Source organism: Papio anubis, chromosome 16, assembly GCF_008728515.1.
Source record: "Papio anubis isolate 15944 chromosome 16, Panubis1.0, whole genome shotgun sequence".
Taxonomy (NCBI): Eukaryota; Metazoa; Chordata; class Mammalia; order Primates; family Cercopithecidae; genus Papio; species Papio anubis.
In genome coordinates, this window is record NC_044991.1 from 62,850,043 (window position 1) to 62,873,638 (window position 23,596).

General features: G+C 40.4%; 1 protein-coding gene and 1 non-coding gene across 12 annotated transcripts in view; one reads left to right on the forward strand and one right to left on the reverse strand.

The window, feature by feature from the left end:
• Nucleotides 1–1,175: 1,175 nt before the first annotated feature.
• RBM39 (RNA binding motif protein 39) overlaps nt 1,176–23,596 on the reverse strand; it is a 41,342-nt gene continuing 18,921 nt past the window's right edge. For 5 of the 11 annotated variants that reach the window (XM_009216218.3, XM_017944608.2, XM_017944603.2 and 2 more), the window contains 10 exons: nt 23,389–23,541; nt 20,592–20,729; nt 15,771–15,836; nt 11,836–12,040; nt 10,417–10,494; nt 6,724–6,774; nt 4,678–4,759; nt 2,791–2,896; nt 2,234–2,312; nt 1,176–2,146 (listed from right to left, as the gene is read on the reverse strand). In XM_009216218.3, the coding sequence (XP_009214482.1) occupies nt 2,046–2,146; nt 2,234–2,312; nt 2,791–2,896; nt 4,678–4,759; nt 6,724–6,774; nt 10,417–10,494; nt 11,836–12,040; nt 15,771–15,836; nt 20,592–20,729; nt 23,389–23,541 (1,059 nt within the window). In that variant the 3' untranslated portion in view covers nt 1,176–2,045. The remainder of the gene's footprint in view (nt 2,147–2,233; nt 2,313–2,790; nt 2,897–4,677; nt 4,760–6,723; nt 6,775–10,416; nt 10,495–11,835; nt 12,041–15,770; nt 15,837–20,591; nt 20,730–23,388; nt 23,542–23,596) is intronic. The other 6 variants (XM_009216220.3, XM_031655998.1, XM_009216221.3 and 3 more) reach the window with 5 other exon arrangements.
• LOC116270915 lies at nt 15,500–15,599 on the forward strand. Its single transcript, XR_004179218.1, has one exon. It is a non-coding gene; the product is annotated as a small nucleolar RNA U13 (small nucleolar RNA).

The window sequence follows — 23,596 nt, forward strand, 5'->3', positions numbered from 1 at the left end:
ACTAAATTTTGGCACAGATGAGATTAACCACTAAAGGCCATGTTTGCTGGTCCGGTTCTCTAGAAAGCAATGACACAGCAGATTTGTTTCCTGTCAAGACTTGGTTCAAGGAAAAAATTGATAGCAGGGGATACTTTGGAAAAAGAGCACACTGACAGAATGTCTCTGCCCCAAAGAACACTGCGGTCTAGTATTGAGAAATTTTCAATGAGGCCATGCACGGTGGCTCATGCCTGTAATCCCAGCACTTTGGGAGGCCAGGACAGGTGGATCACTTGAGATCAGTTTGAGACCAGCCTGGCTAACATGGCAAAAACCGTCTCTGCTAAAAATACAAAAATTAGCTGGGCACAATGGTGCACACCTGTCCCAGCTATTCAGGCGACTGAGGCGGGAGAATTGCTTGAACCTGGGAGATGGAGCCGAGATCACATCACTGCACTCCAACCTGGGCCAAAGAGGAAGACTCCGTCTCAAAAAGAAATTGAACTTTGGGAGTTTCCATTCAAATTAAATCACCAAAACAATGGAATGTCAAACAAAATGACTCGTATGAAATTATGATGCTCCCCCAAACTCAAGCTCTTTAAATAAACTTAAGTCTGTAAAACTTGTGCTTCAATGCCAACAAAAAAAAAAAGTTGAACAAATGAGGTAAGGAAATCAGTATTTGAAGGTAAATTAGGAGCAGCATTGCCTACTCATAAGATTTAACAGGATACAAACAGTTGAAGAGAATTGAGTATAAATGGTGATGGCTTACTTTCCACCTAGTATGAAAGCTGAAAACCCCTTAATGCAGTAATATATGCAGATATATCAATTTGGGAAACCAGTTTGAAGTTAAGCCATTTTGTTAAGTATGTATTGTAAATAGTGAAACTTTTCTTCACAAATATGCCCAATGCAGGAGACCAAGAATGCCCAGGTTTTAAGGCCCGGCTGTTGGCTTTTCTTTTTTGTAAACCCCTCAGTTTTGATACATTCTTCTAAAATACACAGGGCTAGACTATAATGGCATAAAGGAATTCATGGGGGGCAACGTGAGGGCAAGTTTCCGCAGACTTGGCACATTTTCCCAAATGGCAAGTAATGAATTGCAACTAAAAGAACCTAATACTCTATTCTCAAATTTCTGTAACTTTAAAACATTTGAAAAATGAAGATTTCTTGTGGCCTTTTTAAGAGACTTTTATTTGAGTGGTTCTTACAAAGATTGTTGCAATATGAAAGTCATTTGTTTGATAGAAATATCAAGCTGTCTTGTCAAACACACTGAAGTAACCCAAAAATATATTTCAGAGCTCACAGAGCTTAAAAAGAGCAAAGATTATATGCAACCAGACAAAACCTATTTCTGCATTTCCTATTTCTTTCTCAGACTGCTTTGCTTACCAGACTCTCACTAAACATCTTCAGGAAATGCAGGGATCATTTTGTTTGGAATTTTAAGACACACCAGAACACATAGTATTTACAAAGAAACTTTTACAGATACATTAATTGAAAAGATACCATCAAGAAATATTGTAATTTTGAAATCTCCCTTTCTTGGCAATTAATCAGAATGCAAAATGAGATGCTACCAAACAGCCCTTTAGCTGTCTTGTATTTCCATACACTAGATGTGTATTTCAGAAACCTGCTCAACCATCAGCCAAATATCAACATTAATGAAATGTGAAATGTAACTGCTGTGTAAAAAGTTAGGCTTCTGAAACAGTAAAAACATTACATCCCTGGTCTGCCTTTTTACAGAAAGCACATTTGTTCTCCTAGAGCTATTCCTATAGTTCATTAATTTTCTACATGAACATTTTAAAAGGCAGAACAAGAGAACAGTTTTGTATACAGTGGGATTTACTATTTAGGGAGAATGAGCACACTGCATTCCTGTTAACATTTTTATTTTTTCAAGGTAACAGGAAATTGTATACAAATGACAGTAGATCCTTGCCTCTTTATTTTTATCTAAATAAAAGATAACTCAAGATGAATTCTCAAGAAAGAAAAAAAGCTATATACATAAGGGACTATATCTTCCTTCATCGTCTACTTGGAACCAGTAGTTGTGTTGCTGTCATAGAATCAGGAAACAGGTTGTGGTAAGTTGGAAGAGGTACATACGCTGCTGTTATCATTTTACCTATTGAAAGAAACAGACATGTTGGGTTTAACGTCTTCATTTTAGAGTCCTAATAACAATGAATAAAAAAAATAAATTCACACTCACCAGCAAACCACCTGCCATGCAATGCATTGACAGCAGCAATAGCTGCAGCAATTGATGGGCACTTCACATACACATTGCCCTAAAACACAGAAAAAAATGAAAAAAAGGTAAAGATGTTGCTGTATACAAAATAGACCCAAGTTAAGTTTATTCAAGTTGCCTGTAGAAACTTAGTGCTCTATAACCACAAAATGGTTTACCATAATTGTTCCACTGGCTAGTAAGTACACGCAGAATTTTATTGAAAAATGACTTATGCTCCCAAACTTGCCCTGTTTTATCTTTTCTCTATGATTTATATGCAGCCTAAGAATGAATCAAGATGCCAAGATTTCACAGCAAGCTTTGAGCATTACTAGAAACTCCTCTCATACCCTGATCAAACTGTTACTGATTTTCTTTTATTTTGGAGGGTTTATTTAGCCACTATATTAAAGCTACTTTCAGGTACACATACGCAAAAACTATAATGGAAGACAGTGACCATAGCATGCACTACATGTGTGAAGACTAAGTAGAGACAAACAACCTAACATCATTTATAAAGATGAAAATACCTGAGCTGAATTTTTGTCAACATAAATATGAATAACTCCTCCATGTTTATTACATTCTTCAATCACATCATCCTTAATCTCTGTATCCCATCCAACTTCTTCTTCTCTGTAAGAAAGTATTAAGGACTCTTAAATACTATTGAAACAAACTATATATTTACAAATGTATCCAAAAAATTAAATATTCTATGAATTTAAAAAATACTTTGGAAAAAAAGCACACTGACAGAATGTCTCTTTCCCAAAGAATACTGCAGTCTGGTATTGAAAAATAAATTTTCAATGAGGCCGGGCATGGTGACTCGTGCCTGTAATCCCAGCACTTTGGGAGGCCAAGGTGGGCAGATCACCAGAGGTCAGGAGTTTGAGACCAGCCTGGCCATCATGGAGAAATCCAGTCTCTACTGAAAATACAAAAATTAGCCAGGAGTGGTAGCAGGTGCCTGTAATCCCTGCTATTCTGGAGGCTGAGGCAGGATAATCGGTTGAGCCCAGGAGGCAGAGGTTGCAGTGAGCCAGTATCAAATCCCTGCACTCCAGCCTAGGTGACTCCGTCTCAAAAAACAAAAAAAGTTAAAAGGTATAGGGCTCTGGGGAAAATCAAAGCCAAATAAGATAGAAAACATTGATCCCAACCTAATTTTATGACTCCGCATAACCTGCAAGTGACTTTTAAATAGTTAAATGGGCCAGGCACAGCAGCTCATGCCTGTAATTCCAGCACTTTGGGAGGCTGAGGCTGGCATATCACTTGAGGTCAGGAGTTCAAGACCAGCCTGGCCAACATGGCAAAACCCTATCTCTACTATAAAGATATAAAAATCAGTCAGGCATCATGACACATGCCTGTAATCCCAGCACTTTCAGAGGCTGAAGCGAGCAGATCACTTAAGGTCAGGAGTTCGAGACCAGCCTGGCCGACATGGGAAAACCCTGTCTCTACTGAAAACACAAAAGTAGTTGGGCGTGGTGGTGTGCACCTGTAATCCCAGCTACTTGGAAGGCATGAGAATTGTTTGAACCTGGGAGATGGAGGTTGCACTGAGCTGAGATAAAGCCGGTGGCGCCACTGCACTCCAACCTGGAGTGAGACTATGGCTCCAACAAAAAAAGTTAAATACTTCAATGCTATCTATTAAACGATACTTACTACAAAAGTTTATCACCATTTTACAGATAAATTTGGTACTGGGAAAACAAAAGAATTCAAGACTCTTTGAATGAAACAGTCATACAACTGTCATTATAGGAAATGTAACTTATCGAAATCGAAACAAATCTACATTTTGATTGGATGTACTATAATATAAATACGATATTTAAAACCAATGAGAAGAGTTAAAAAATAGCATTCTAATCACTAGCTGGGCATAGTTACTAGCATTCTAATGCTAACAGTTATTAGTATCCTAATCACTAGCTAGGCATAGTTTCCACGCCTGTCTGAAAAATTATTTTAAAAGGATCAAAACTATGCAGTTTCAAATGAAATATGGAAATACCAGGCCGGGCACAGTGACTCACGCCTGTAATCCCAGCACTTTGGGAGACTGAGGTGGGCGGATCACATCAGGTTGGGAGTTTGAGACTGGTCTGACCAACATGGTGAAACCCCGTCTCTACTAAAACTACAAAATTAGCCGGGTGTCGTGGCGCATGCCTGTAATCCCAGCCACTCGGGAGGCTGAGGCAGGAGAACTGCTTGAACCCGGGAGGCGGAGGTTGCAGTAAGCCAAGATCGTGCCACTGCACTCCTGCCTGGGCAACAAGAGCGAAACTACATCTTAAAAAAAAAAAAAAAAGAGAGAAATATATGGAAAATATCTTTTCAAAACAACTCTATTAACACTTTGATAGGAAATATCAAGAATAAAGTCCATTACTTACGTTTGAGGGTTAAACATGTTAGAGAGTTGAAAACATTGTGTTGCAAGTGGCTGAACAGAGGCAGCTGCAGCTAAAGCTGAAGCTAAAAAAAGAGAGAGAAAAATTAGTTTCATGGAAAATGCATGAAAGTATCCCTCAAATACTTAAAGGAAACCAAAAACCCACCCCAAGCATGTAACTAGGATGTCATTGGAGTATTTTACTTTATTTAATACTGCTACTAAAGTATGTATCAGTAGCTTTTAGGTGCCAGAAAACTGAGGTAACCTAATACTTGAAACAGACATTCAGAATCCTATTTTTAACAGGGAAATTAAACTTTACGTGTTATCAAAATCAATTTGATTAGACAAAATCTCAATACCCGAATAAGAAGGGATAAAACAAAATCCTTGTGAAATGCCAAATAAATCTATATCCTTTCCTATCTCTCAGCTTTCTGCCCATGAAGTTTTTTAAATCTACAAACTGTAATTATAAAAGAATTAAAAGACATATAAAAATCATCCAAGTGTTTAAAGACAATGTCCTAGAAAAATAAATCCTATTATAACAATCCTATTAAGAAAAATAAATCCTATTAATAAATGTTTTAAAAATGATGCTTTAGCACAATAGAAGAACACTGAAAAGAGCAGCATATATGTGTAATATCCACTACTACCAAAACATACTGGGGTTTGAAGTTTAAAGAGCATTTTCCAAGACAGTTGCTCCAATGCTTTCACGTGATTTACAAAAATATTACCAGTAGCTGTTACAGAACTCACCGTAATCATATTATCTGACCAAATTTCATTCCAAAACATAATAACAACAAAGCTAAGGATAAAACAGTGCATTAGAAATTACGGTAATTAAAATAAACGATCACTTAAAGTATCAGAACTATTACACCGAGAAATTAGGGCTGTGCATAAAATATATCATAAAATGATGACTTTCTGGTAGCATTACAAGTACTTTAGCTTCTCTGTAATATACAAGTATTTTTTTCTTTTATAAAGTTTTATTTTAAACAAAATTTTAATGTAACATCAAATTCTACTGGAAAAGTTAGATTCAAGAGTGTATTATAACTATGCAAAAATGAAAATCACTGAATAGCTTACAGAAGATATGGAAGTATCCCTGAAAAAACTAGAAAGTCTAAACACAACTGAGGAAGACTTGATTCTTCCAGTTTCTCAAGTTTAGTATGATTATATACCATGAATACTAAAAAATATTAAGAAAATGTACTATACAAATATTCACGTTCAACCTAGATCAATGCAGAACACAGTAAATCTGGGAAAATCTTTTTAAAATCTCTTAACAAAACAGCACTGAGTAGAAGCATCTTGTTTGTGAAAAAATTTAATTATTGTCTATGATGGAACATGACATATCTTTCTCATAATCATTTCCCTAAACATTAAGCATACTCCTACAAAAGATACAGAACTTACATTAACAGCCAAATGCTCATGTCAAGCAACAGAGATTTAGTGATAACTAAAAACAAGAAATCATAGCCTACTTAATGAATGGTTTCTCTGAAATATGCTTGTAATTTAAGTTTGGATAAACCTCTTATTGCTTGGTACTGGCTTAAATAAATCACTGAGTACTATGTCTTAAGCAAAAAAAGGTGAGTTTTATAGCATGATTCGTAATTTTATACTGAGACAACTTCCAGATTCCACGTTCTAAAATACTTGCCTACTCGTTAACAAGAAAATACTTTATTTCCTGACTTCTATATGCAACTTATCAACACTCAGAACACACAGGAATAAAACAAAAACAAAGCTGAAAATTTTAAGCAAACTAAAGCAAAAAAAAAAAAAATTTGTTATTTTGATTTTTTTTAAAGTCCATTAATTTGGGTTAGGTCTTCTGAAATATAGACAGATTACTATGAATATACCACTATGTACCATTGTGTCAAAATTCAGTCCAAATTACTGGTATAAAAATATGACAATAAATACAGAAAACTGTCTTACTACATTTAATTCTATTTCAAAGACAAAAATAAAAAATAGAAACACCTCAACTCACCTTCAGTCTGCTGGGAAAGTCTTGTTTGCAAATCTATAACAAAAGAGAATTCTACAGCTCAGTGCAGGAACAATGAAGAGCCTCAACTAACAGGGTAAATGTCAGGAAAGCATTAATAAAAGAGGACTACAACAGCAGGGTTTATTGAAATGTACTTAGTAAAACCTGGCAGCAAAACCTCCTTCCCCATTCCTCATTGACAAGGCTTTGGGGCCTTTTTTTTTCCCCCTATTATCCTGGGAAACTTACTTTTCCCTCTCTCTTCCTAGACTAAACTACTCTTCCATATCTCAAGTGAATTCCACTACACTACTATACAGCTGGGAATAATGGGAAATGGGGAAAGGGAAGCACACCGGTCAGAAAATGACTGAAAAACCCTGATCTTGAGAATTCAATTCCAAGTACTTGGGAAATACAAGTATTTATATTTTTAGAGGCCATAGTACTTAACACTTTAAAAGGATATTGTAAAATTGTAAATAGTGCACATAAAAAAGCTGTAACAGTTTCAATTATTTCCCAATTTAGGAAGAACATCACCATTGGGAAACATACCATTCCAAAAGTATGTATATATTATTTTTTAAGGACTTTTCAAAGATTTAACTTGTCAAATCTAGCCCATAATGGGTCAACTTTATTAATGATTTCCTGGCCTAGTGTAAAAATTTAGCAAGGCAGGCATAAAAATTTCTGGAGTTTTCTTACAAGCTATGAAGTTTAGGAAAATCAATCAGTATTAAAAATAAGAGGGATGTGACCAATATATTTTCTCATATAATCGTTAGATTTCTACAGTGGACGCCATCTTAAAGCTGCTACAGAGTGCAACAGTGGCAAGTCTGAAGATTAAGTCTGCCACAGTGCTATAATGCTCTCCTGAAGTTCTTTTGATAGAAATATACAACATTAAAATTTTGATTCAGTAACCTAATTTTCAATAAAATCTGATTCAATTTCAACACTTTATTACCACATATACGGGTTTCTTGCTGGGGAGAGAAAACGATCATAAAACATGGGCAAAAAAGTACCGGGATGTGCAGCCCAAGTTGTATCAGGATAAAATACCTGGGTCCCAGGTGCTCAAAATTGGCATCTCAGGGAGCTGAAGAAATGTAACTGGTGTATACTGAAGGAACTTGAAGACATGACCATGTGAACAGTGTCAGTAAACTTTAAATAATAACACAATTTGTCTTTTTTTTCCTAAAATGGGAAAAAATGTATAGATATCAGAAATCCATGCTATTTTGTCTATCAACCCAATCTTAATTTCAAAAATGATTTGTCATATCATTTGGACAAAGTAAAAAATAAAGCATGGGTTTCATAAAGATAAAGACTCTAACCTATCTTAGAAAGGGCCTATCAAACTGGCAGAATAAAATAATGTGGATATAGTGATGATCCACCCCTGGTTTCACCCAATAGCTTTAAAAGACTTAGGGGACAAGGGCCTCAAACACAGTGAACACTCAACAATTTTATTTCAACAGGTTATATGTAGTATTTTAATGACCACCATCTGGAGAAAAACATCCAGTTACACAGATATTCACCTAAAACATGAGTGTTATTTAATGCAGAAGAAATTTATAGTAAGTCTAATAAAACAGAATGATGTTTAAAATCATCTCTACCACCAGCACTAAAAAAGAGAATATAACAAGATACATAGACGAAGGGTAGGGACTATTATCAGGAATCCATATGGAGTTTTAGGATTTTAGCTGCCTACATTCAAACAATCTTAATATAAACTACATGATAAGAAAGAACCCGAGAGGTACAGTCATACATAATAAAATAATGGCTGACGGTAGAACTGGTATTTAACAGAGGATAATCTTCAGTTAACTGAAGATATTCAGAGCAAATGAAGGTATCTGATACAGCATCCAGGGTGTAACAGTAATTGTCTATAAATGACCCCTTTTTGTCACTGTATCAATTCCCTGAAGGCTGGAACAAATCTTTCACCACCCTTTAGTGGAATACCTAGAACAGGAACTAAAAATTTTCTGAATTGTCAAAGAACAATATGAACAACGGGAAGCAAAATAGGTAAACAGTTTTCTGGTTTAAAAAAAAAAAAAAAAAACTTTTAAACTGCAATAATAGGGTATAATTCTCTAAGTAATGAATTTAGTATCAATTAGAGCAAGTAGCAATCGACAATTATTCACTATAAAGGATCAAATAGCTAACACTATAAACTGAAAATATGTATTAATCCAATGGAATAACTTAAGGAGGGATCAAATGACTGCTAAATACACAAATGCCTTACTGGTTGATTCTTCTTATAAGTATAAACTGGCATCGTTGTCAGAAATTCTAGGGAGTAACTGCTTGTCAAATTTCAAGATAAGTCATACAATTTGATAGAAAGGAAATGAAACCAAAGGCAGGTTTTCTAAAGGTACTCACACACTTAAGAACATCCACTAAGAAGGCAAAGCAGTGAAAAAATAAATGTAAAAACAGAAATGATCTTCTACTTTAATTGAATATTGAGCCTTCAATTTTGAAGAAAGTCATGAAGCAACCACAGGACCTCTCCATACATTCAGATGCAGTACTACCAGGGTCTAAAATGTATCTTCTGAGTTACAGTCTCACTTCGTATATAAGGTCAAAAGACCAGCCAGGTAAGGCTGCTCATGCCTGTAGCCCAGGATTTTGGAGGCTGAGGCAGGCGGGTCTCTACACTACAAGGTTCCTCTTATAATGTTCTAAAGGCATGTCTTTGACATTTCAAACTTAAATCCTATCCTATCTCCTAGATTTGGGTCAATGTAGAAGTTACAGGTAATTAAGGCATGAGGGCCCAACGCAGTGGCTCACATCTGTAATCCCAGCACTTTGGGAGGCCAAGGCGGGCAGATCACTTGAGGTAAGGCGTTCAAGACCAGCCTGGACAACGTGGTGAAACCCCATCTCTACTAAAAATATCCCTGCTACTCGGGAGGCTGAGGCACAAGAATTGCTTGAACCCAAGAGGTGGAGGTTGCAGTGAGCCGAGACTGCACCACTGCACTCCAGCCTGGGCAACAGAGCAAGTCAACTGTCATAAAAAAAAATAATAAAAAATAAATTTAAAAAGGTGGGAAGAGGCGCGCGGGGGAATGAGTGTTTTATAAACTAAATCTCTTTTTACACAATTATAAAAATGTCAATTCACCCTTCTTTTCCTGTTGTGTCCAAAACCTCCATCTCCCAATTCATGATCTTAAATTTGTATGTACTATTAAGAAAAATAACTGTCTTTACAATCTTACTACTACAATAGTTTTAAGTAAAGCTTTTTTAAATGCCTCTGGTATTTTCTGAATTCGAATATTACAACAAATATTTTTTCGATCAAACAATATAGACCTTGTAGTATTCAACAAAAGTGATATATTTTAAAATATATCACTTAATCTAATTTAAAATATATTATGTCAATGAGTTTCAACTAAAAACTGGGGTGCAGGGTTTAAAATTGTCCTGACAGCTCATTTTGATGCATGGTTAATTCTAGCCTACATCTCCACTTCCTTAAATAGAAGACTAGAAACTAACAGGTTATAAGTACTTGATGAATTGAATTCTCAGTAAGTCCTTTTGAATGTAAAAATTTGGAAAATTTTCGAATTAGATGAAAAAACAATGATTTAAAATTAGAAAAGATTCAATTCCTACCTGCCACAGCACCAAATGCCAAAGAGCCACTCATCTGTAGCGCTTGCTGTGCTGCTGGTGGAATCTGCAAACCTGTACCTGTAAAAGAATAGTCTTAAAGTTCTTACTATGTTGAGAGCAGAGAAACGAAGTTTCCTGGGTGGTTAATATCATGATCACTTCACTAAAACAAACTGCAAGGAGGGCCGAGTGTGGTGGTTTATGCCTGTTATCTTAGCTAGCACTCAGGGAGGTGGTTCACTTAGACAGAGATAGAGATCAACCTGGGCAACAACTGTGAAACTCCATCTCTCTCTCTCTCTATATATATATTTTTTGAGATGGACTATCACTCTTGTTGCACAGGCTGGAGTGCAATGGCGCAGTCCCAGCTCACTGCAACCTCCCCCTCCCAGGTTCAAGTGATTCTCCTGCCTCAGGCTCCTGAGTAGCTGAGATTACAGGCATGCGCCACCATGCCCACTTAATTTTGTATTTTTAGTAGAGACAGGGTTTCTCCATGCTGGTCAGGCTGGTCTCAAACTCCTGACCTCAGGCAATCCACCTGCCACGGCCTCGCAAAATGCTGGGATTACAGTTGTGAGCCACTGCACCCGGCAGAAACCCCATGTCTTAAAAACAACCAACGAGGCCGGGCGCAGTGGCTCACGCCTGTAATCCCAGCACTTTGGGAGGCCGAAGCGGGCGGATCACAAGGTCAGGAGATCGAGACCACGGTGAAACCCCGTCTCTACTAAAAATACAAAAAATTAGCCGGGCGCGGTGGCGGGTGCCCGTAGTCCCAGCTACTCAGGAGGCTGAGGCAGGAGAATGGCATGAATCCGGGAGGCGGAGCTTGCAGTGAGCCGTGATCGCGCCACTGCACTCCAGCCTGGGCGACACAGCGAGACTGTCTCAAAAAAAAAAAAAAAACAACAACAACAACAAAAAACAGAAATTAGCCACAACAACAACAACAACAACAACAAAACAGAAATTAGCCAGGCACGGTGGTGGTGGTTTACTACTGTTAGTCCCAGCTATTTAGAGGTTAGGGTGGGAGGACTTCAGCCAAAGAGGCAGAGGTTGCAGTGAGCCAGAATCGCACAACTGCACTCCAAATTGGGCAACAGAGCTAGACCTTGCATCAAAAAATAAGAAATTACAAAAAGAAAAACTTGTAATATCCTAAGTATGACATGTAAACACTACATAAAGGAAGTCTTGCAAATTATGCTGTGGCGTTCAAAACACGTTAATATAGATTTCCACACATTAATACAAGGCACATCATCTATAAAATAACATGCAGTGTGCCCAAGGATAATGCCAACTACAAAATAAGATAAAATCTTTTTCCACTTCTTAGTTTGCATGGCTACCTTTCTTTTCCATTACAATACCTACAGTAAATCATTCGTAGTAGCAAGGAACACTTACCCTCTGCAAGTCTTGCCATTAACTGAAGACGACCAGTTGTTCCCAAATCAATTCCAGTCCTTTCCAGTTCATCACTGTCCAAAAATGAACTAGCACTCGAAGCATCAGTACGTTCAGTAACATGACCAACTTTCATTGGCCTTCCTGCTAGTTCAAATCCATTAAGTTGTTCCAAAGCCTTTTTGGCACATTCTGAATCAGAAAACTATACGATGGGGAAGGCGGGGACAGGAGACAGTGTTTTAGTTTTTAAAATATAAACTATACTTTAAAATACAAATTTATTTTTAGTATATTCAATAATTACTCCTGAATACGAAGGTAGAATTTTCAACTGGTAAGTAGCAAACATAACACACATGAAGACGACACAAGCAAATTAAATTAGGCTTGTTGATGCGGTAGTTTACATAGAAGATATTACCAGTAATGACAGCTTTATATTTGAGAACATGGGATCATGGTTAGAAAATGTGAAAACTGGAGCCGGGCGCGGTGGCTCAAGCCTGTAATCCCAGCACTTTGGGAGGCTGAGACGGGCGGATCACAAGGTCAGGAGATCGAGACCATCCTGGCTAACACGGTGAAACCCCGTCTCTACTAAAAAATACAAAAAACTAGCCGGGCGAGGTGGCGGGCGCCTGTGGTCCTAGCTACTCCGGAGGCTGAGGCAGGAGAATGGCGTAAACCCGGGAGGCGGAGCTTGCAGTGAGCTGAGATCCGGCCACTGCACTCCAGCCTGGGGGACAGAGCCAGACTCAGTCTCAAAAAAAAAAAAAAAAAAAAAAAAAAAAGAAAATGTGAAAACTGGCTGGGTGCAGTGGCTCCCACCTGTAATCTCAGCACTTTGGGAGGCCGAGGCAGGCAGAACACCTGAGGTAGAATTTAGTACTTTTCTAATAAAAATGTGCCCACTGACGAAAGTCAATATAATCCTCACATATAAAACACTACTTTTATATAAGCAATTAAATACATAACTTGATGTAAATTACATATATATAAAATTCTGATTTACACATATACCCACAATGGCTTATTTGGAGGAAAAAAGGTGGAAAATATCCACACTAAAGTTACTAGAATAAAAAAATAAAATTGGTGAGCTATGTTTCATAATTTTCTCCTTTCACCAGTTCACTGAGGTAGGTAACAGCCCAATGACAAGTTAAACAGATTTGCTATCAACACAGAACAGGCTTACATTTTATTGAAATGTAGATATAAGTCAACACTTTTAATTTCCTAACAGAGATATATAATGTACTTTAAAAAATACTGTTTCCAGGCCGGACGCGGTGGCTCACGCCTGTAATACCAGCACTTCGGGAGGCCAAGGCGGGTGGATCACGAGGTCAGGAGATCGAGACCATCCTGGCTAACATGGTGAAACCCCGTCTCTACTAAAAATGCAAAAAATTAGCCAGGCAAGGCGGCGGGCGCCTGTAGTCCCAGCTCCTTGGGAGGCTGAGGCAGGAGAATGGCATGAACCCAGGAGGCGGAGCTTGCAGTGAGCCGAGATCACGCCACTGCACTCCAGCCTGGGCGACTGAGTGATACTCCGTCTCAAAAAAAAAAAAAAAAAACCAAAAAACACTGTTTCCAGGACCTTAAAAGATTACAGAGCTCACACATCTGAAAAAAGTACCATCATGTATGAGTTTCATAATGAGATGTTAATACACAAAAACACTTCGCTTTTAAAAGTAAAAGGCATATCTTCTTAAATCTTCTTACAATTACTTCAACCGTCACCTCATAACCCTACTAAGACAGGGCAGCCATGGCTAGCCAAAAACACTTTTTTAAAAAAAATTTTTGAGACAAGATTCTTGCTCTGTCACCCAGGCTGGAGGGCAGTGGCGCCATCTCAGCACACTGCAACCTCTGCCTCCCGGATTTAGGCAATTCTTCCTCACCCTCCCTAGTTGCTAGGATTACAGGCACCCACCACCATGCCCAGCTAATTTTTTGTATTTTTAGTAGAGACTGGGTTGCACCATGTTGGCCAGGATGGTCTCAATCTCCTGACCTCAGGTGATCCACCCCCTTGGCCTCCCAAAGTGCTGGGATTACAGGCATGAGCCACCACACACAGCCCAAAATCATTTTTGATAAGACAATTCTAGTCTTGGTTGTGAGGTATGTACATTAAAAAAAGGATCTTAAGTAAAAAAGAATTGTTAACAGACCTTCGTTTATTTAACTGTTAACAATGTTTCAAAAGGTTATCAAAGATGAAAGTATAAAACATTCAACTACATTACTATCTGGCTGACCATATATATACATCCTATATATATGTATATATAGGATATAGTAAAGGATAATAGGAACACAGTAATATAGTTTGGATCCTTGTCCCCTCTAAATCTCATGTTGAAATGGGATGCCCACTGTGGAAGGTGTGACTTGACAAAAAGTATGAAAAGGCAGATCCCTCATGAATGGCTTGGTGCACTCCCCCTGCTAATGGGCAAGGGTTCTTGCTCTGTTACTTTTCACAGGACGTCTTCCTCTCTCCTCCTCCCTTTCTCCAAGTGACACACCTGCTCCTCCAAGCTATAACCACAAGTAAAGGCTTTGTGAAGCACGATTAACAGCTTCCTGAGGCCACCACAGAATCTGAGCAGCTCTTAGTGTCATGTTTATATGGCCTGCAGGACGTAATAAACCTATTTTCTTAAATTATTTTATATTTATTTATTTTTAGTTTTATTTTCTTTCGAGGCATAGTCTTACTCTGTTGCCCAGGCTGGAGCGCTGGAGCACAATAGCACAATCTTGGCTCACTGCAATCTCCACATCCTGAGTTTAAGCAATTCTCCTGCCTTGCCTCACGAGTAGCTGGGATTACAGTCAAGCACCACCATGCCCAGCTAATTTTTGTATTTTTAGTAGAGATGGGGTTTCGCCATGTTGGCCAGGCTGGTCTCAACTGCACTACAGCCTAGGCAACAAAGCGAGACTCTAGCTCATGAAAAAACAAGTTAATTAATTAAAAATTAAAGCCAGAAGCAGAGCTTCATGCATATAATTCCAGCACTTTGAGAGGCTAAAGTGGGAGAACACTTAAGCCCAGGAGTTTTGACACCAACCTAACCAACATAGTGAGACCTGTCTTTATAATTTTTCTTTATAAATTATCCAGTCTTGAGTATTACTTTATAGGAACACACAATGGACTAACACATCGTTTAAAAAACTTTCATTATATAATAAATGGTAACCGCTGCTTACTAAAAAGTAGCAACTGTGCGAAAATTTCTTTTGAGACGGAGTCTCACTCTTGTCCTCCAGGCTGGAGTGCAGTGGTGCGATCTCGGCTCACTGCAACTTCCGCCTCCCAGATTCAAGTGACTCTCCTGCCTCAGCCTCCTAAGTAGCTGGGATTACAGGCACCCATCACCATGTCTGGCTACTTTTTGTACTTTTTAGTAGAGATAGGGTTTTGCCATGCTGGCCATGCTGGTCTCGAACTTCTAACCTCAGGTGATCCACCCGCCTCGGCCTCCCAAAGTGCTGGGATTACAGGTGTGAGCCACCGCGACCAGCCACAAAAACTAATTTAAATCACTTGAAAATATTAAACATGCTGCCTTCCCCACCATTATTAACTATTATTGTACTTTTATTGTACTTTTACTATGCAACTTAGATCAAAAAATTTTAGGAGTTCCTAAGTGTGATAATTTGGTTTTCACATTCATGTGTGAGCTGTGCCTGCCTTTTGTTACAAGGGCATATTAAACTTTGCTGTGAAAAAAAATTTTTTTGATCAGACACAGAGGCTCAGTCCTGTAAATCCCAGCAATTTGGAAGGCTAAGGTAGGACATCACTTAAGGCCAGGAACTAGAGACTGATCTGAGCAACACAGCAAATACAGTTAAAAGAAAAAAAAAACCTAAGTAATGTAATTATGGTAAATACTTACTGTAATAAATCCATATCCCTTGGATCGACCAGTTTCACTGTCCATCATCAGCTGGATACTTTCAATCTATAATTGAAAAGCACAATTACTATTTAACTCAAAAGCAGAGTACAAAACTACTTTATTCCCTGAAACATGGTTTTAAAAATCTACCAGTCTCCTCATCCTCATCACAAAACCTCATCACCAAGAAGTCTTTTTGAAGTCTAGAAACTATAATTTTATATTTATAAAATGAAAAAAATTAGGCTGAGCATGGTGGCTGGCACCTGTAATCCCAGCATTTTGGGAGGCTGAAGGAGGCGAATCACCTGAGGTCAGGAGTTTGGGACCAGGTGAAACATGTCTCCACCAACATGGCGAAATCAGGTCTCCAACAAAAATACAAAAATTGTCTGGGCTTAGTGGCGCATGCCTGTACGCCCAGCTACTCAGAATGCTGAAGCAGGAGAATCGCTTGAACCCGAGAGGCAGAGGCTGCAACAAGCCCAGAGCATGCCACTGTACTCCAGATTGGGCAACAGAGTGAGACTTGGTCTCAAAAAAAAAACAAACTCTAGAAACTTCCCAAGCAAGAAATTATGCATTGGGGAGCAGAGGGAGTAGGAAAAGAAACCATGATTTTATTTTATTTTATTTATTTATTTTTTTGAGACGGAGTCTCGCTTTGTGGCCCAGGCTGGAGTGCAGTGGCCGGATCTCAGCTCACTGCAAGCTCTGCCTCCTGGGTTTATGCCATTCTCCTGCCTCAGCCTCCCCGGTAGCTGGGACTACAGGCTCGGCCACCTCACCCGGCTAGTTTTTGTATTTTTAGTAGAGAGACGGGTTTCACCGTGTTAGCCAGGATGGTCTCATCTCCCTGACCTCGTGATCCTGCCCGGCTCCCAAAGTGCTGGGATTACAGGCTTGAGCCACCGCACCCGCATGATTTTTAACCCAAGACATCTTTTTTTTTTTTTTTTGAGACTGAGTTCTCAGCCATCACTTCCCAGGCTGAGTGCAGTGGCCAGATCTCAGCTCACTACAAGCTCTGCCTCCCGGGTTCACGCCATTCTCCTGCCTCAGCCTCCCAAGTAGCTGGGACTACAGGCGCCCGCCACCTTGCCCGGCTAGTTTTTTTTTTTTTTTTGTACTTTTTAGTAGAGACGGGGTTTCACCATATTAACCAGGATGGTCTCGATCTCCTGACCTCGTGATCCGCCCGTCTTGGCCTCCCAAAGTGCTGGGATTACAGGCTTGAGCCACCGCGCCCGGCCTAAGATTATCTTTTACATCAATACTAAACCATGAAAACCAGAAATCCATTGTAAATTACCATTAGAAGGTAGAAACAAAATCGATGTTTCCTTCCCACTATGCTAATAACACCAAGTAGTAATTTCCAATTATATCAGGCAGAATTGTAAAAATGGAGTAACTAAAAGTTATTCCAATGAATTTGGCGATATACAATGAATTGGGCGTTAACTGCACAATTCTGTGAACGGTACTAACTAAAAACCATTAAGTTTACTTTCAATCAGTGAATTGTAACACAATCTCCCAATTAAGCTGTCCATTAAAAAAAAAAGGAGTGAAAAATTAAAACAGAGCATCCAGCCAGGTGGGTTGGCTCAGGTCTATAATCCCAGCACTCTGGGAGACAGGAGGATCGCATGTTGAGGAGGTGGACGCTACACAGTGAGCTTGCATTATGCTGTTGCACTCCAGTCAGAGTCACAGACGGAGACTCTGTCTCAAATAAGGAAGGACCTTTTAATGTTAAGTATATTTTACCAAAATTATAAAAAAAAAAGAAGTTTATTTGCTAGTATTTGCTAAGCCACAGAATGTCTATGGAAGGATGTTTAAAAAAAAAACAGATAAGGGTTGCCTCTAGAAAAGGGGTAGTCGTGTATGAAGTGAGGCTATGATACGGATAAGATATTCTAGGAGCATTAGTCAGCAAAAAATAAACAATATAAACATTTAGACTGGGCTTGGTGGCTCACACCTGTAATCCCAGCACTTTGGGAGGCTGATGTAGGCAGACTGCCTGAGCTCAGGAGTTCAAGACCAGCCTGGGCACCACAGTGAAACCCCGTCTCTACTAAAACACAAAAAATAAGGTCGGGCTCGGTGGCTCACGCCTGTAATCCCACCATTTCAGGAGGCTGAGGAGGGCAAATCACCAGAGGCCAGGAGTTGAGACCAGCCTGACGAACATGGAGAAACCCTGTCTCTATTAAAAATACAAAATGAGCAGGGCGTGGAGGCGAATGTCTGTAATCCCAGCTACTTGGGAGGCTGAGGCAGGAGAATCGCTTGAACCCGGGAGACGAGAGTTGCGGAGAGCTGAGGTCACGCCATTGCACTCCAGCCTGGGAAACAAAAGTGATACGCCGTCTCAAAAAAAAAAAAAAAAAAAAAAAAGCCAGGTGTGGCGGCATGCACCTATAATTCCAGCTGCTAGGGAAGCTGTAGAAGAATCACTAGAACCTGGGAGGCAGAGGCTGCAGTGAACCAAGAGTGTGCTACTGCACTCCAGCCTGGGCGACAGCGGAAGACTCAGACTCCAAAAAATTAAACCTTTAAAAAGGGCTTCTTTTTTTTTTTTTTTTTTTTTTTTTGAGACGGAGTCTCGCTCTGTCACCCAGGCTGGAGTGCAGTGGCCGGATCTCAGCTCACTGCAAGCTCCGCCTCCCGGGTTTACGCCATTCTCCTGCCTCAGCCTCCCTAGAAGCTGAGACTACAGGCGCCCGCCACCTCGCCCGGCTAAGTTTTTGTATTTTTAGTAGAGACGGGGTTTCACTGTGTTAGCCAGGATGGTCTCGATCTCCTGACCTCGTGATCCGCCCGTCTCGGCCTCCCAAAGTGCTGGGATTACAGGCTTGAGCCACCGCGCCCGGCCTAAAAAGGGCTTCTTATTAAAGTTTCTACATAATGTTTAATGTTTAATGGAGTTGGGCACTTAATACAGACTAATTGTTCTAGGGCAAAGGTAAGCAAACTACATATACCCTATGGACCAACTCCAGCTTGACTTGTTTTATAAATGTTTCTCCTGTCTGAGCCTCCAGAGTAGTAACATGGAACTACAGGCATATGCCACCAAGCCCGGCTAATTTTTGCATTTTTAGCAGAGACCAGGTTTCACCATGTTGCCCAGGCTGGTCTCGAATTCCTGACCTCAAGTGATCCACCCAACTCAGCCCCCCAAAGTGCTGGGATCACAGGCATGAGTCACTGTGCCCTGCCCATACTCATTTTCTTAACAGCTTACAGCTGTTTGGAGGAGAGTTGAGTACTTGCAACAAGTCCATATGGCACTGACAACCTAAAATGGGTCTGGGCGCAGCGGCTCACGCCTGTAATCACAACACTTCAGGAGACCGAGGCGGGTAGATCACCTAAGGTCAGGAGTTCGAGACCAACCTGACCAACATGGAGAAACCCAGTCTCTACTAAAAATACCAAAAATTAGCTGGGTGTGGTGGTCAGAGCCTGTAATCCCAGCTACTCAGGAGGCTGAGGCAGGAGAATCAATTGAACCCGGGAGGCAGAGGTTGCAGTGAGCCGAGATTGCGCCATTGCACTCCAGTCTAGGGGAAAGGAGTGAAACTCCCATCTCAAAATTTAAGCAACAGTTTGACAAATCATACTCTAAAGTAACTAATTTAAGTATCAACTGTTCCCTGATGTTATTTATTTATTTTTTTTTTGAGATGGAGTCTCGCTCTGTCACCCAGGCTGGAGTGCAGTGGCGCGATCTCGACTCACTGCAACCTCTGCCTCCCAGGCTCACGCCATTCTCCTGCCTCAGCCTCCTGAGCAGCTGGTACTACAGGCACCCACCACCACGCCTGGCTAATTTTTTTGTATTTTTTTTAGTAGAGATGGGGTTTCACTGTGTTCGCCAGGATGGTCTCAATCTCCTGACCTCTTGATCCACCCGCCCCGGTCTCCCAAAGTGCTGGGATTACAGACGTGAGCCACCGCGCCAGGCCCTGATGTTCATTTTTATATGGTACGTAGATTTCTCAAATATCTATGATTATTCTTTTTCTTTTCTTTCTTTTTGTATTTTTAGTATAGACAAGGTTTCACCACACTGGCCAAGCTGGTCTCAAACTCCTGACCTCAAGCAATCCACCTGCCTCGGCCTCCCAAATAGATGGGATTACAGGTGTAAGCCACTGCACCCGGCCGGTGAATCCATTTTTTTTTTTTTTTTTTTTTGAGGCGGAGTCTCGCTCTGTCACCCAGGCTGGAGTGCAGTGGCCAGATCTCGGCTCACTGCAAGCTCCGCCTCCCAGGTTCACGCCATTCTCCTGCCTCAGCCTCCCGAGTAGCTGGGACTACAGGCGCCCGCCACCTCGCCCGGCTAGTTTTTTGTAATTTTTAGTAGAGACGGGCTTTCACCATGTTAGCCAGGATGGTCTCGATCTCCTGACCTCGTGATCCGCCCGTCTCGGCCTCCCAAAGTGCTGGGATTACAGGCTTGAGCCACCGCGCCCGGCCGAATCCATTTTTAAAAGTTAAATTTTATTTGTTCTATCTAGCTCCTTTTAAATTTATGCCTTTTGCTAAAATTACTGAGTGGAAAAGGTTCATTGCTCACAGTGACAGAACAGTCTTGGAAACTGTATCTCCTTAACACAAAACTAGTTAGACACTCTTGGTTTAGGTATATAGCACAGACAAGTCCTCCAGAACAAAATCCAAGCTGCTCTGAACTGAGCTCAAGACCACAATACCAGACACAAGAAGGACATACAGAAAGTATGTAGTTATACTCAGATCAACAACCTACTGAAGATTCATTGAAGACTGTGGACTTACCCTTCCAAAAGGCTCAAAGATCCCACGAAGCATATCTTCAGTTATGTTGAAGTGTAATGAGCCCACATAAAGCCTCATAGGTCCAGCACTTCCCTTTTGTAAATTGTTTGCCATTGCTGCAGCTCTGTTTTTCTCTGCCTAGAAGACAAACATGCATGTCACAGAGCTAATACACAGCAGTTTAAAGACACACGCCTTCCATTTGCATAACTAACGTCAAAGTTTAGAGTGATAAAAATACCACCCTACACAAGGATCAACTTAATAGGAGGCATCTAGGATATGCAAAATTCATAGAGAGGAAGTAGATTACATTTTACCAAGGGCCTGCAGGAAATTAGGGGGTTACACCTTCAAGAGTACAGTTTCTGGCTGGGCGCAGTGGCTCATGCCTGTAATCCCAGCACTTTGGGAGGTCGAGGTGGGCAGATCACAAAGTTAGGAGATTGAGACCATCTTGGCTAACATGGTGAAACCCCGCCACTAAACATACAAAAAATTAGCCAGGCATGGTAGCGGGCGCCTATAGTCCCAGCTACTTGGTAGGCTGAGGCAGGAGAATGGCATGAACCCAGGAGGCAGAGCTTGCAGTGAGCCGAGACTGCGCCACTGCACTCCAGCCTGGGCAACTGAGCGAGAGTCCATCTCAGAGTACAGTTTCTTTTTTTTTAATTATTATTATACTTTAAGTTCTAGGGTACATGTGCATAACGTGCAGGTTTGTTACATATGTATTCTTGTGCCATGTTGGCGTGCTGCACCCATCAACTCGTCAGCACCCATCAACTCGTCATTTACATCAGGTATAACTCCCAATGCAATCCCTCCCCCCCAGTTTCTGTATGAGACAATGAATACTTCTGGAAATGATTAGTGGGGACGATTACTCCATCATTATAAATGTAATTAATAGCACTGAACTGTACACTTTAAAAATGGTTAAAAAAAATGGTTGAAACGCCAAATGTGTGTGTATAAAACCACAATGAAAATAATTTTATTTAGAGTTTTTTTTTTTTGAGACAAGAGTCTCACACTATGTTTCCCAGGCTGGTCTTGAACTCCTAAACTTAAGTGATCATCCTTCCTTCTCAGCCACTAGAGACTGCCAGGGACTACCAGTACACCCCATCACACCCTGCTTATTTTAGAATGTTTTCAGGGCATATGCCAGTTCATGATTCATTTAACACCTAAAATGAATCATGAACCTACATTCTGACAACAATCTTAAGATGCATTCTGATATCACACATACCAAACACAGAGAAGAATGCTTCCTGGAATTGTTAGACACAATCAATATTCGTTAAAATACTCTTGAGATTGGTATAACCAAGCGTACAGCTGTTTGTGATAAAATAAGGGGCATATGCCATAACGTAAACTGTATCACCAAGCTAACATTTTGAGTCAGCTGTCATCCCTCCATAACCAAGATCTCAAAAAAAAAAAAAAAAAAAAAGTTGTCCATTTGCATTCTAACACAGGCTTCTCTTGTAACAAACTAGAGTACATTGGGTAGTACTGCTCTACAACAGGTAACAACTTGTTATAGAGCATATTAAAAACTTCATTTAATATGCTACTTCTCAGCCCTGGGTCCGGCCAATCCACACCCAGCTACTAAGTTTGTCTTCCAACATAGGAAATAATTTGAGTAATTTTTTTTTCTTTTTTCTTTTTTTTGAGACAGAGTCTTGTTCTTGTCGCCCAGGCTGTGGTGCAATGGCGTGATCTCGGCTCACTGCAACCTCTGCCTCCTAGGTTCAAGCAATTCTCCTGCCTCAGCGTTCCAAGAAGCTGGGATTATAGGCGCCTGCCACCATGCCCAGCTAATTTTTTTATTTTAGTAGCGACAAGGTTTCACCATGTTGGCCAGGCTGGTCTCGAACTCCTGACCTCAGGTGATCCGCTGACCTCAACCTCCCAAAGTGCTGGGATTACAGGCGTGAGCCATCGCGCCCGGCCAAAAAAGTAAAATATGAAATGCTGTCAAAGTGCAGTGTGGTTCAAATGATCCAAACACTTCAGGAGGCCCAGGCCAGAGGATCACTTGAGCCCAAAAGTTTGAAACCAGCCTGAGCAACATGGCAAGACCCTGTTTCTTCAAAAAATTTAAAAATTAGCTGGGAGTGGTGGCATGCACCTGTAGTCCTAGCTACTCAGGAAACTGGGGAGAAAAGACTGCTTGAGCACAGCAGGTCAAGGCTACAGTGAGCTGTGATTATCTCACTGCACTCCAGCCCTGGCAACAGAGTGAGACCTTATCTCAAAAACAAGGCCGGGTGTGGTGGTTCATGACTGTAATCTCAGCACTTTGGAAGGCTGAGGTAGGAGGATCACCTGAGGTCAGGAGTTCAAGACTAGCCTGGCCGACATGATGAAACCCCATCTCTACCAAAAATATAAAAAGTAGTTCAGTGTGGTGGCAGGCTCCTGTAATCCCAGCTACTCAGGAGGCTGAGGCAGGAGAATCACTTGAACCTGAGAGGTGGAGGCTGCAGTGAGCCAAGATCATGCCATTGCACTCCAGCCTGGTGACAGAGACTCCATCTCAAAAACAAAACAAAACAAAAGGCAAAATCATCACATTTCAAGCACAAGGAGAAAAGATAGGATGACAGTCTTGAGAAAACTATATCAATGTTAATGAAGGCAAAGTTAAAAAAAAGGTCCTGAGAACATCTGACTCAACGTAATGAGTAGCAGTCACAGAACACAACAGCAGTATGCCATGCAACAAGAGGCTTTAAACACCATCAATAATCAAACTCTTAACCAAGAAAAAAATTACCTGTGATGCCTGTACTATGATTGGCACTCCTAAAACTCGTTGGCCAGTTAATCCTATTGCTAGAGGCACTGAGCTAACATCAACGAACTCCACATAAGCAATTCCTTTGGAACGTCTTGAATTTCTGTCAGATATCATTCTCACATCTCGAACCTACGAAGAAAACACACTTCTGTTTGTGCAACCATCCACTGTAAGCCATGTAGAT